The 12,421-nt window shown below is 42.0% G+C and overlaps 1 protein-coding gene across 2 annotated transcripts in view; it reads left to right on the top strand.

Moving 5' to 3' along the window:
* The window catches only part of MORC2 (MORC family CW-type zinc finger 2), a 41,750-nt gene that overhangs the window by 4,168 nt on the left and 25,161 nt on the right, over positions 1 to 12,421 (top strand). For both annotated transcript variants that reach the window (XM_051826524.3, XM_051826523.3), the window contains exons 2-3: positions 4,680 to 4,733; positions 6,443 to 6,477. In XM_051826524.3, the coding sequence (XP_051682484.3) occupies positions 4,680 to 4,733; positions 6,443 to 6,477 (89 nt within the window). The remainder of the gene's footprint in view (positions 1 to 4,679; positions 4,734 to 6,442; positions 6,478 to 12,421) is intronic.

Below are 12,421 nucleotides of genomic sequence, written 5' to 3'. Positions count from 1 at the left end.
AACCGAACCACCTTTCACTAATTTCCCAGGTCATTAGCAGGGAGCTGGATTGGGAGTGAAGCAGCTGGAACACAAACTGGTTCCCATATGGGATGCCAGTGTTGCAGGCAGCGGCTTTACCCAGTGTGCCACAAATCTGGCCCCAGAGTTAGCAAATTTAAATAAAAGGTTTTTTTGTAGTAGGATTTGTAACTGCAGTTCCTAATGTCCAAGTGATACTGTTTTGCTATAAGATGCATATCTTGCAGTACTGCTGGGTTGTCTGATAGAGTAAAATGCCTGAGAATAAGATGACTACTTTTTATTTGCATTTCTTTTGACACTTAACAACATTGTGTTAACCATCTAATATTTCTGAATTTTTTTAAAGATATATTTTATTTATTTGAAAGAGTTAGGTAGACAGAGAGAGAGAGAGAGAGAGAGGAACGGGTCTTCTTCTGTCTGCTGGTTCACTCCCTAAACGGCCACAATGGCCGGAGCTGAGCCAATCCGAAGCCAGGACCTTGTGCAGGGGTCTACACACTTGGCCATCTTCCACTGCTTTCCCAGGCCATAGCAGAGAGCTGGATGGGAAGTGGAGCAGCCGGAGTCTGAAACAGTGCCCATGTGGGATGCCAGCACTGCAGGCTAGGGCTTTAAACTGCTGTGCCACAGCACCAGTCCCTCTGAGTTGTTTATCTCTATCTGAGGTGGATGTAGGGCTTCCATTTGTTCTGACCCAGAAGCCTGTAGAGATGTTGACTCGTTGAATTTACACTGAATATAAAATGATCACTCCAGAATTGCTCAGCTTTATTTTCTAGCAACTAAGGCAATTAACTTGTCAGTATACCTAGGATTGCAGCAGAAACTGTTGCTGTGTGGTAGGCTTGTGAGTGATCGATTGGTTTAAATTCAGGCTGACTGAAAATAGGGAGACCGTTTTCTGTACATACAGTTGAGATGTGCGGGAATTTGTCACTGGAAATGCTGAGCTGCAGAACTGTTTCTGCTGCTTACTCACAAGTGATATAAAAGACCACAGTCAGTTAAAGCAGAAGCAGTTTAAGAATCTCTCTTTTTCCAGATGGTTGATCTTTCTAGGGTCAAGCAGAGGATCTTTAAATCTGTGAAGAATTTATTAAGATATTTTGTTTATTCTGTCTCAAATGCTGGCTAGCAGTGAGTGCACCTTTAGAGTAATTGTTGAAAAACAAACATAGAAGATAGCAGTTTGTGTGTTTTTGATTCTTATGATTTGAAGAAATATTTAGAACTTTGACTTTAGCATCTGTAAGACCCATCATTAATCATCTGGAGGTCTGGAGTTGTCTCTGACTTAATGACCAGTTGTCACAAACAGCCCTTTTTTATGATGTGTACTGCCATGACAAATCTGTTGAATTTGTTGCTGAAAATGCTGAGCTGCATTTAGCTGCGTTTTACAGGTAATTTTAGTTTATCTGAAATTTACGTGTGGAACAGCATTGATACTGTGTAGAACAACAAAGACTATTTGGATTTTTTTAAGGTTTTAAAAGTGTAAGGCCCATTTCTAAACGTAATATAGAAAGCAATGAAAACTTACCCAGAGGTACCTTGTGATCCTTTTTTTTTTTTTTTTTAAAGATTTTATTTATTGAGAGGTAGAGTTAGAGAGAGAGGTCTTCCATCTGCTGGTTCACTCCCCAAATGGCTGCAATAACTGGAGTGGAGCCAATCCGAAGCCAGGAGCCAGGAGCTTCTTCCGGGTCTCCCGTGCAGGGCCCAAGGACTTGGGTTATCCTTTCCTGCTTTCCCAGACCATAGCAGAGAGCTGGATTGGAGGTGGAGCAGCCAAGACTTGAACTGGCACCCACGTTGGATTCCAGCGCTGTAGGCAGAGGCTTAGCCCACTGTGCCACAGCACTGACCCCTGTAATCCTTTTAGAGCCCTGCTTATTGGACTCTTTATTTTCTTTTTGAAAGGCAGAGATAAAGAGAGAAGGAGAGAGACCTTCCATCCGCTGGTTTACTCCCCAGATGGCTGCAATGGCTAGGGGCCCCCAGCTGAAGCCAGGAGCCTTTTCTGGGTCTCCTACGTGGTTGGCAGGGGCCCAAGCACTTGGGACATCTTTGGCTGCTCTCCCAGGCGCATCAGTAGAAAGCTGGATTGGAAGGAGAGTAGCTGGGGACACAAACCTGTGCCCACATGGGATGGCGCTGCTGCAGCCAGCTGGAGGCTTAACCTAAACCACAGATCTGACCCCAACTTACTGGACTCGAAATGTCTCACTTTCATGTGAAGCAGTCAGAAATATATATGACTGAGAAGTAGTTGCCATTTCAATTTTTGTTTTCCTTGTAGCACGGTGTGTCAGAATTATTCTATTGTTCACGTTCACCATTTTCATTACCAAAGGCCAGAAACTTCATTCTTTAACTTATTTATTCCAGAGTCAGCGAATTCCACTGTAAGTTATAGTCTCATTCGTAATATGGTTTTGCTCTTGTTTTATCCAGGAGCTAGACTTCTAAGATTCTTTGACTTAACATTAAAACCCAGATCCTTGTTGAAAATGAGAAATATTACAATAAAATTGGCAATAGTATTTCTAAGAACCCTCAAAGTTAAAATATGTAGAAAAATAATCACTACAAGTATAAGTCACAAAATGCCTGGAAGCTTTAGAATAAATGTTAATTCACTTTTAACTTACTTTTCCTTCTGTAAGTTAACTTAATTTTCTAGTTTATTTATCCCTATTTCTTTAGTGAGTTGTAGAATGCTTTGGTGTGCTTAATTCATAATTTGAAGAACTTGGCAAAGTGATGATTGTAGAGATTTAAATATTTTTAATTAAAGGCATGGCTGTTTTATGCAGGTTCTCTTAGAAATTTGGTAAGTAATGTAAAAAAATTAAGGTAATTAAGAATTGGATTTTAGAAAGATTTTAAAGTTTATTTTGTAGGTGGATTGGTGATCAAATTTCTATTTTTTTTGTTAGAACAATATTGTTCCTGCCTTTGGATTAGCAACAAATATATTCACTGATCTCATGGGGGAAATGTTCTTTCTCACATTACAAGAACTGGTAGTTTTATTTAATTCAAAATTTGCATTTGTTAAAGTTTGGGATACTTGAAGAGGAAAAACTGGTGTTCCTGGACGGTTCACTTACGGGTATTTTTATTTTATAAACAGCTGTCTTATAGCTTATTTAAAACACTGTGTTAAGTGATCAGAGAGCGTAGAGACAGGTTATTTACTTATGAGTTTTTAGAAGCTTTCACTTTTTGATTATTAGCTAAAACTTTGCATGTAAAATGTCAGCAGGAATAATGTGAGTATTAAAAATTGATGATAGTATATTGTGTTGATTTTGCATTTTCTCCAATCAGTAGTCAAGCTGGTTTTCTAAATGTTAGTGGTGGATATACATTACTTTTAAATGTAATAAGCACTATTACAGGAAACAGCGCAAATTAAAGAAAATATGTTAAATATGCTCCAAGGATAAGTTGTTAGGATTTCACTTTATCAATACCTGTAAATGATCTGTGAGGGAAAAAAGGAAAATCATATGCTTCTGTGTAGTTTTTTTTTTTTTTTTTTTTTTTTTTTTTTTTTTTTTTTTTTTAAGATTTATGTATGTATTTATTTGAATGGTAGAGTTAGGGAAAGAGAGAAAGGGATATTCCATTTGCTGGTTCACTCCCCAAATGGCTACAGTGGCCAGGGCTGAGCCAGGCTGAAGTCAGGCCAGGAACGTCTGGGGCAGGGCCCAAGTGCTCAGGCCATCTGCTGCTGCTTTCCCAGGAAGTTTAGGAGGGAGCTGGATGGGAAGTGGGGCAGCTGGGACATGAACTGGTGTTCTGCTGAAAGAAGAGAAAAGACAACCCATTTCCTGACTTCTTTCAGATTTGGCTAAAAATAGAACTTTCTCCAAATTAAAGAGAGGATTCCCAGGCCCTGTTAAACAGTTCTTTCTAGGAGGACAAGCGCTTGATGTGATCTCCTAGAACCTTTGTTAAAGTTAACCCCTGTGTGTGGAGGAGCCAGGGGTTTTTCTCCTCTGGGAGGCTGCTCAAAGTTCGGGTTGGCTAAATGCACAATTAGCATGTTATTTAGAACTCAACATACTGATGCATAAGTTGAAGTTACATTCTTCCTTTGAAATGTGTGGAAACTGACAGCTGGTTAGGCAATGGAAAATAAAACAGGCATTTTTCTAGGCAGAATTTAAAAGTGAAAAATACAGCTTGGAGCAGTGCGTGCATAGGAATTTTAATGTTTTAGGGTGGATTTCTCGACTAAGTGAAGTAATAAACTTTTCTGAGTAGTAGCAGGACTTGACTGATTCACACTTGGGGAAAATTAGCTCCGGAAACTCTTGAGTTGTGGAGAAGTTTAAATTTCAGTAGTAAATCGATGATTTTAGATTTTTTTCCTAAAATATTCTTAAAGTATATTTTTAAAAACACATATAAGTTAACAATAAAATGGACACATAGTTACACATATTTGTGGGATTCAGTATGGCATTTCAATTCATGTATGTTATGTGTATTGATCAGGGTATTTGGCATGTTTATAATCAGACATTTCTTTGTTTTGGGATCTAAAAACTTTTTTTAAGTATTTTATAACCTTGATTTTTTTTACTAGGAGTAATAGTTTTAATTAAAAATTCTTTAACTCTTAATCTTTGTTTCAGAACTACTCATGAATTCTTGTTTGGTGCTCTTGCTGAACTTGTTGACAATGCAAGGTATGTAGTCTTTTTTTTGTTTTGTTTTTTTGTGAAGAGATTTTTTTTAAAAGATTTATTTATTTGAAAGGCAGAGGCAGAGTGAGTGAGCGAGAGAATGCTTTCATCTGCTGGTTCACTCCCTAAATGCCAGCAGCTCAGAACTCCCTGCTAGTTTCTCACATGGATGGCAGCACGTGCCCTCATCTGCTCCTCCAAAGGTGCACGTTAGCAGAAGTTGGATTGGAGTCAGAGGCAGCCAGGAAGGCAGCACTGCAGGAGAGGATGCAAGGCATGACTCTGCTGTGCCCCAGTGCCGGCCTGAGGTACTTAGTCACCCTACGTACTTGGAGTCAAAACCTTTAGGTCACGTGACCTTTGCGCTGAAGACTTGAAAGACTTGTGCAGCAGCTGTAACTCTGAAGAGGCCTGTTATAGAAAAAATACTTTTATTAGCACATTAGTTCATTATTTGATTTATTTAGAGTCAGTTTTATTCTTTGTTCTAGCCCAAAAATAGCAAGTTTACCTTTAAGACTACCTTCCCTTGTATATTAGAGCAAAATAATTGTGAAAGGCAGAGGATTAAGATAGAAACTTAGGAACAAGTTAATGGGACAAACTATGATTTTAATTTGTGCTGTCAGGACAGTACATCATCTAATGTCTTTAAAACTGTGCCAGAGATCAGTATCTTTCCAAAATGTATGTTTTATTGTTAGAGACTCCAGTTGATTAAAGCATCTCCCATTGTTAGTAACTGTGCTTGGAAAGAATCTTCACTTTTTTTTTTTTTTAAGAGTCATTTATTTATTTGAGAGATAGAGTTACAGACAGAGCGGGAGAGACAGAGAGAGAAGTCTTCCATCCAATGGGTCACTCTCCAAAGGGCCACAAATGGCCAGAGCTGAGCCAATCCGAAGCCACCACCTAGGAGCTTTCTCTGGGTCTCCTATGGTAGTGCAGGAGCCCAAGCACTTGGGCCATTCTCCACTGTTTTCCCAGGCCATAGCAGAGAGCTGGATCAGAAGAGGAGCAGCTGGGACTCAAATTGGTACCCATATGGGATGCCAGCACCTTAGTCAGAGGCTTAGGCCTCTATGCTGCAGTACCAGCTTGGGATTTTTTGCATTTAAACCAGTGAAACTGCCTCATTTTCCTTGACTGCAGTTGGAAAAATTGTACTACACTATGTCTAACCCTTCTGATGACTAAATATGTACATTACAGTCTGGCTGGATTTAATGAGATGCCTCAACTTCTTTTAATGGTTTGAGAGGATAAGGTTATGGATCCAGGAATCAGTCTGCCAACTGCAGTGCCTGTGAGACTTGATTCATCACAAGTTTTGTTTTTTTCCTTAAAATCTTGGTAAGATGAAAACAGTGTACAAGTTATTACAACAGCTCTTTTATGATTATAGTCAAATAAAGGAAAGAAATATTTGAATCATTTCTTAGTGTGTAAAGGGAAATGCTCTTTACTGATCACTGATGTTTTCACCATGAAATCAGTGTTAAAAAAATGTATCATATAATCATCTTAAATACTTCAGAAGTAGTTCACGGATATATAAGGAAAATTGTCTAAAACTAAACCTTACAGAATTTTGTATCATTTCCTGAAAGCAAACTGAAAATACTAGGTATTCACTTAAATACTAGGCATTTTGGTGGTTGATATGTCATTCTCATTTAGATCTTGATTTTTTTTTCTTTGAATTTTAACAGAGATGCTGATGCCACCAGAATAGATATTTATGCAGGTAAGGCAGACTTTAGATTTCTTTCCTAATATCCAGCTCCTCTTATTGCATTTATTATTGTTCCTAAGATGAATAGCTTTTATGGGTTTGCTTATTTGATAATTGTTTGTTAGTAATATCCTATTTTTGCTGGAGTGACGGTAATAGTGGGAGAATTTGTAGTTAATTTTATTGGTCTTTTACTACTATTTTTTTTTTTTACTACTTTTTAAAAAACTTTCTTTCTGCCTGGTTCATTTGAGCCAACACCTTTCCTGGTCATTTGAATACTAAAAATTTGGAAGCAGAATAAAGGCAGACAGTTTTTAAATTTAGTTTTTTCTAATGTGATACGTTCTTCAATCATACCTTATCTGAAGCCTTCTGAAAGGTTTGAGGTCATATTTTGAATAATATTGACTAGCTTCAGAGATGTCTGTATGTGACAATACCTGAGGGCTCCTCAGAAAGTCCTTGGAAGATGTGTTCTGAAAAAACTTCATGGTTTTCACAATTTTTTTGCACCAAAATAAACTTGTCTCTCTCTTTTTTAGATTTTTTTTTAAAAGGTAGAGTTACAGAGAAAGGGGGCCGGCAGGGAGAGAGAGAGAGATATCCTCCATCCACTGGTTCACTCCCCAGTCGGCTACAACAGTCGGGGCAGGGCCAGCCCAAAGCCAGGAGCCCGGAACTCTATTCCGGTCTCCCATAGGGGCCCAGGTTCTTGGGCCATCATCGACTGCCTTCCCAGATGCATTAGCAGGGAGTTGGATTGGAAGCGGAGGAACCAGGACTTGAACCGTTGCCCATATTGGGTGCCAGCATTGTGGTCATTTAACCATTTGTACCACAATGCCAGTCCCATAAACTCATCTTTAGAAATCTTTCTTAAAAATTTATTTATCTGTTTGAAAGGCAGAGTTATTGGGGGGAGGGAGGAGCAGAGAGGGAGAGAGAGGTCTTCTATCCACTGGTTCACTCCCCAAATGACCACAATGGCTGGAGCTGGGCCAGGCCAAAGCCAGGAGCCAGGAGCTTCTTCTGGGTCTCCCGTGTGGGTTCAGAGGCCCAAGAACTTGAGCCATCTTCTGCTGCTTTCCCAGATGCATGAGCAGGGAGCTGGATCGGAAGTAGAACAGCCATGACTGGAACTAGCGCCCATATGGGATGCTAGCACTGCAGATGGCAGCTTTACCTGCTATGCCACACCACTGGCCCCTTTCTTGAAATTTTTTATTCATTTGTTTATTTAAGAGGCAAAAAGATAGAGCCCCCATCCACTGGTTCACTTCCCAGATGCCTGCAGTGACCAGCTGGGGCTAGACCGGGTTGACACTGGGAGCCAGGAACTCAGTCCGGTCTCCTGTGCGGATGGTAGGGACCCAGCTACTTGCACCATCGCCTGCTGCCTTCCAGGATGTGCATTAGCAGGAAGCTGGCATCGGGAGCGCTGCTGGAACTTGAACCCAGGCACATCAGTGTGGGAGATGCGGATGTTGTTTAACTGCCATGCCAAATGCCTGCCCCGTCAGCTTACATTTTAGTTTGTTTTTCACAAATTTTCTGAAGTCTCATATAATTATAAAATAATCCCTCTTCATGAAGTTGTTTGCTAAATGAGAATATATAACTAAGCCATAATTCTCAGAACCTTTAATGTCATAATTATGACATATCCCCAAAGTTCTTACGCTTGATGGACGTTGGAGCAGAGAAAATTTTTCAGAACAGCTGAAAATCTGCTGTTCTTTAATTCTGAAAGCAGTTTGTTCAAAAAATGGCAAGACTGTTGAATATAGGCTACTTTTATATTTAAAAGAGACAGGAAAAAGGCACATTAGAAGGTTGTTAGAAGATGGTTCCTAAATTTTCTAACCAGGTGGAAGTGCCTTTCCAAGCTACAGTTTGTATTTTGTGTTTGGGCTTTCATGAGGCAAGGTACCTCTCAAAGCAGTAGTGGATATTTTAATCATGACACTGATGACAAAGGAGAGAATGAGCTTTTACTGCAAAGGGGACAAACCGCGATAGACATATCTATTTAGAAGAAGTGTTTAACAGAGGCTGGTGCTGTGGTGCAGTGGGTTAATGCCCTGGCCTGGAGCGCCGGCATCCCATATAGGTGCCAGTTCGAGACCTGGCTGCTCTACTTTTGATCCAGCTCTCTGCTGTGGCCTGGGAAAGCAGTAGAAGATGGCCCAAGTGCTTGGGCCCCTGTACCCGCATGGGAGACCCAGAAGAAGCTCCTGCCTCCTGGCTTCAGATTGGCATAGCTCCAGCCATTGTGGCCAATTGGGGAGTGAATCATCGGATGGAAGACCTCTCTCTCTGCCTCTCCTCTCTCTGTGTACCTCTGACTTTCAAATAAACAAATAAATCTTTAAAAAAAAAAAAAAGTGTTTAACAAAGATCATCTTGGTTCACTCCTACCGTCTTTAATACAGTGTTGATCATTAGAGACCAATAACTAGATCTTGAGGAAACAGTCAGTCCTAACCCGAACCCTATGTTATGAGGTGGTGTGATAAAGCACTAAGCATTTTGAGAAGGGCTTGATTTGATGAGGAGTCTTGACTGAAGCTCCCTTGGCTTCTCACATTTCTACCCTGGTGCTTTGTTAACATATTGAACAGGAGGAATAAAAGCAGTGGAAGCAGTAATCTTTTAACATTTATTTATTTTAAAGGCTGGGGGTGGGACATGGAGATGGAGACAGAGACGGAGAGAAAGATTTCTCATCTGCTGGTTCACTCTATAAATGTTCACAACAGCTGGGCCTGGGTCAGACCAAAGCCAAGAGCTTGGAACTCAATCCAGGTCTCCTATATGGGTGGCAGGGACCCAAGCACTTGAGCTATCACCTGCTGCCTCCCAGGGTGTGCATTCGTAGGAATCTGGAACTGAGAACAGAGCTAGGAATTCAACCCAGGCACTCTATACGGGACACAGGCACTCCAAGTGGCATCTTAACTGCTGAAACACATGCTGGCACCATTAGTAGTCATCTAATACTGTAAAGGTTTGTTAGTATCTGAAGGAAAGTATTATTTCCTATTCAGAAACTAGATTGATATTAAACTTGGAAATCTCCCCATTTTTTAAAGATTATTTATTTGAAAGAGTTAGAGAGGTAGAGACAGAGAGAGGTCTCCCATCTGCTGGTTCACTCCCCAGATGGCCGCGGCCAGAGCTGCACTGATCCGAAGCCCGGAGCCAGGAGCTTCTTCCAGGTCTCCCACGTGGGTGCAGGGACCCAAGGACTTGGGCCATCCTCTACTGCAATCCTAGGCCATAGCGGAGAGCTGGATTGGAAGAGGAGCAGCCGGGACTAGAACCAGCGTGCATATGGGATGCTAATGCTTCAGGCCAGGGCTTGAACTCACTGCTCCACAGTGCTGGCCCCTCCCCAAAGGTTTTAAACAGAAGTAGTTTGAAGTCACTACAAAGTTACATTTTAAGGACTATTTAAACCTAAGAGGACAGGAGAGGAGCCAGCCTCTCCAAGTGGTGAGGTGTGCATTTGCCTAAAGCGTTCTTGTTGGTTGGAAGCAGACCTTATTGTGCTCATCAGGAAACTGTAGGTTTTGTTTTCCTTAACTCTCTGGGACAGGTAGGGCCACTCTGGTCAGAAGGATCCCTTTTGTGATGCTAGAGTGATGGTTAATAAATAGGAAATGAGCTGGGGCTGCGGAGTATGAGGAAGAACCAGGCTGCCACTTTGTAGCAACCTTTGATACTTGATTTAACAGCTATGTTTTACATCTCTCTACTTGTTTCTCCAACTCAGTGGTAGTTGAATGGGGGGATGTCAGGCTTGGAGAAGCCAGACATGGCCATGTTGGAGGAGGCGCAGGTGTGGCTGACTTCAAAACTGGTTCTGGCAGTCTTCCAGAGCTGCCAGCAGGAACTGAAACACAGCTGCGAAGAAGGCAGTTTAGCTTTCCCTGTCTTGCTTCCAGGATGTATGATGGGAGGAGAAGCACGCCACCCTCCAGCCGTGTAGACTCTTCTCCACCCAGATCTTCCTCTCCATCCCATTTCTTTCCTTTGGAGTGATACTGTCACATGTTAGGAGGGAGCTCCGTGGTTGACTGTCTAAGGAGATGTATTTGATGATTAGGAAAGACTGTTTTAGTTCTCCAGGCTTACTGTAGTTCAGCACTTATCAAAGGGTAGTTAACAGAGCAAATTCTCAGGCCCCACCTCTACCCATGCAGTTAGACTATCCAGTGTGGAGCCCAGAATCTTTTTTTTTTTTTTTTTTTTTTTTTTTGACAGGCAGAGTTAAACAGTGAGAGAGACAGAGAGAAAGGTCTTTCTTTTCCATTGGTTCACCCCCCAAATGGCCGCTATGGCTGGCGTGCTGCGCTGATCTGAAGCTAGGAGCCAGGCGCTTCCTCCTGGTCTCCCATGCGGGTGCAGGGCCCAGGCACTTGGGCCATCCTCCACTGCCCTCCCAGGCCACAGCAGAGAGCTGGCCTGGAAGAGGAGCAACCGGGACAGAATCTGGTGCCCTAACCAGGACTAGAACCCGGGGTGCTGGCGTCACAGGCGGAGGATTAGCCTAGTGAGCCAAGGCGCCGGCCCCCCAGAATTTATTTGCATAGTTTCTTTGGTAATTAAAAAATTCTTTTACTTACTAGTTTTTCATTTGATTTGAAAGACAAAGACACACACACACCCACACACCCACATGCACACACACACACATTTCCCATCCACTGATTTACTTTCCCAGATACCTACAACAGCCAAAGCTGGGCCAGGCTGAAGCCAGGAGCTTGGAACACAATCCAGGTCTCCCACATGGGTGGCAGGAACCCAAATACTTGAGCCATCACTGCTGCCTCCCTGGGTGTGCATTAGCAGGAAGCTGGATCAGAAGTGCAGGAGCCAGAATGCGAAGCAGCTGCTCTGTTACGGAATGTGGTGTTGCCAAGGAGTGAGTTAGCCCATTGTGTCAAACACTTAACCCTCCTCAGGTGATTCTTGCGGGCACTGCATCTTCTCTAGTTAGTTTTTCAGCTCACTCCTTTTACGTCTACTCATCTGCTTCAGAGAGTAGCTGAAAGAGAGTCCGTTTTGACTGTAAGCTCTGTGAAGACAGTGCTCAGCATTGCGCCCTTCTCCCTGCTCTTGGCTGTCACAGAGCCGGGCTCGCAGGAAGTGCCCAGTAAGTAGTCATCAGACAGTGAGCTGCATAGGCATTACAGTCAAGTGAAGGTGGCGCTCTGCCTGTTTACTGAGACATGCTGCATTATTGCCTCAAAGCAGTGCTGCCTATAACTGTGCGCCTGGGTACTGCTGGCTGTTTGCAGGCTGTTAGCCACTGTGTAATCAGCAGATGTGTCTCTTACTCTTGTATGTTACATGAAAAAGCTTTGGAATGAATTCCTTAAGGCAAGAGGGATCCTAGGTCCATTGTTATGTGAAAGTTGAATGTTAAAACTGCTTGGGAGAAAAAAAAAAAAAAACTGCTTAGGCATCCTGTTCTGATCCGAGTTACTGAAGTGGTGTTCAAAGGATGCCATTAATCCTTGGAACTTCACTGATGCTTTTGGCTTGAACCAATATCTAGATCCTAAAGAAGGGTCTTCATGCACATTTTATGGCCACAGCGTATAGCAAATGGCTCTTGGCTGGATACAGAAAGTTGCTTTTGCCCTCCTTCGTAACTGACCTGGTTTCAATCTCCATAAGACACTTCATTTAAGTTGGGAAGCCTTTTTGCACATTTCTTGTAGATGTTCTTGCTTGCCACATCTCACTTGGATTCCCCAGGCTCTGATAAGGTACTGCCATGGGAAGGAGTTTTTTATTTTTTAGGTCTACCGATAGTACTATCTACCAATAGTAGAGATCCAGGAAGATCTTCATCCTTGAACTTTCAAGAGGCACTTGTAATGAATATTCAGCTTCCTGAATACTGAGTGATACTTAAAAGATCTCTGTGGTTTATAGCCCT

The sequence above is a fragment of the Oryctolagus cuniculus genome, chromosome 21 (assembly GCF_051225735.1).
Source record: "Oryctolagus cuniculus isolate XC-2025 breed Fujian yellow rabbit chromosome 21, ASM5122573v1, whole genome shotgun sequence".
NCBI classification, from domain to species: Eukaryota; Metazoa; Chordata; class Mammalia; order Lagomorpha; family Leporidae; genus Oryctolagus; species Oryctolagus cuniculus.
The sequence above is the reverse complement of the archived record's forward strand: the minus strand, read 5'-3'. Positions and strand labels throughout refer to the sequence as shown.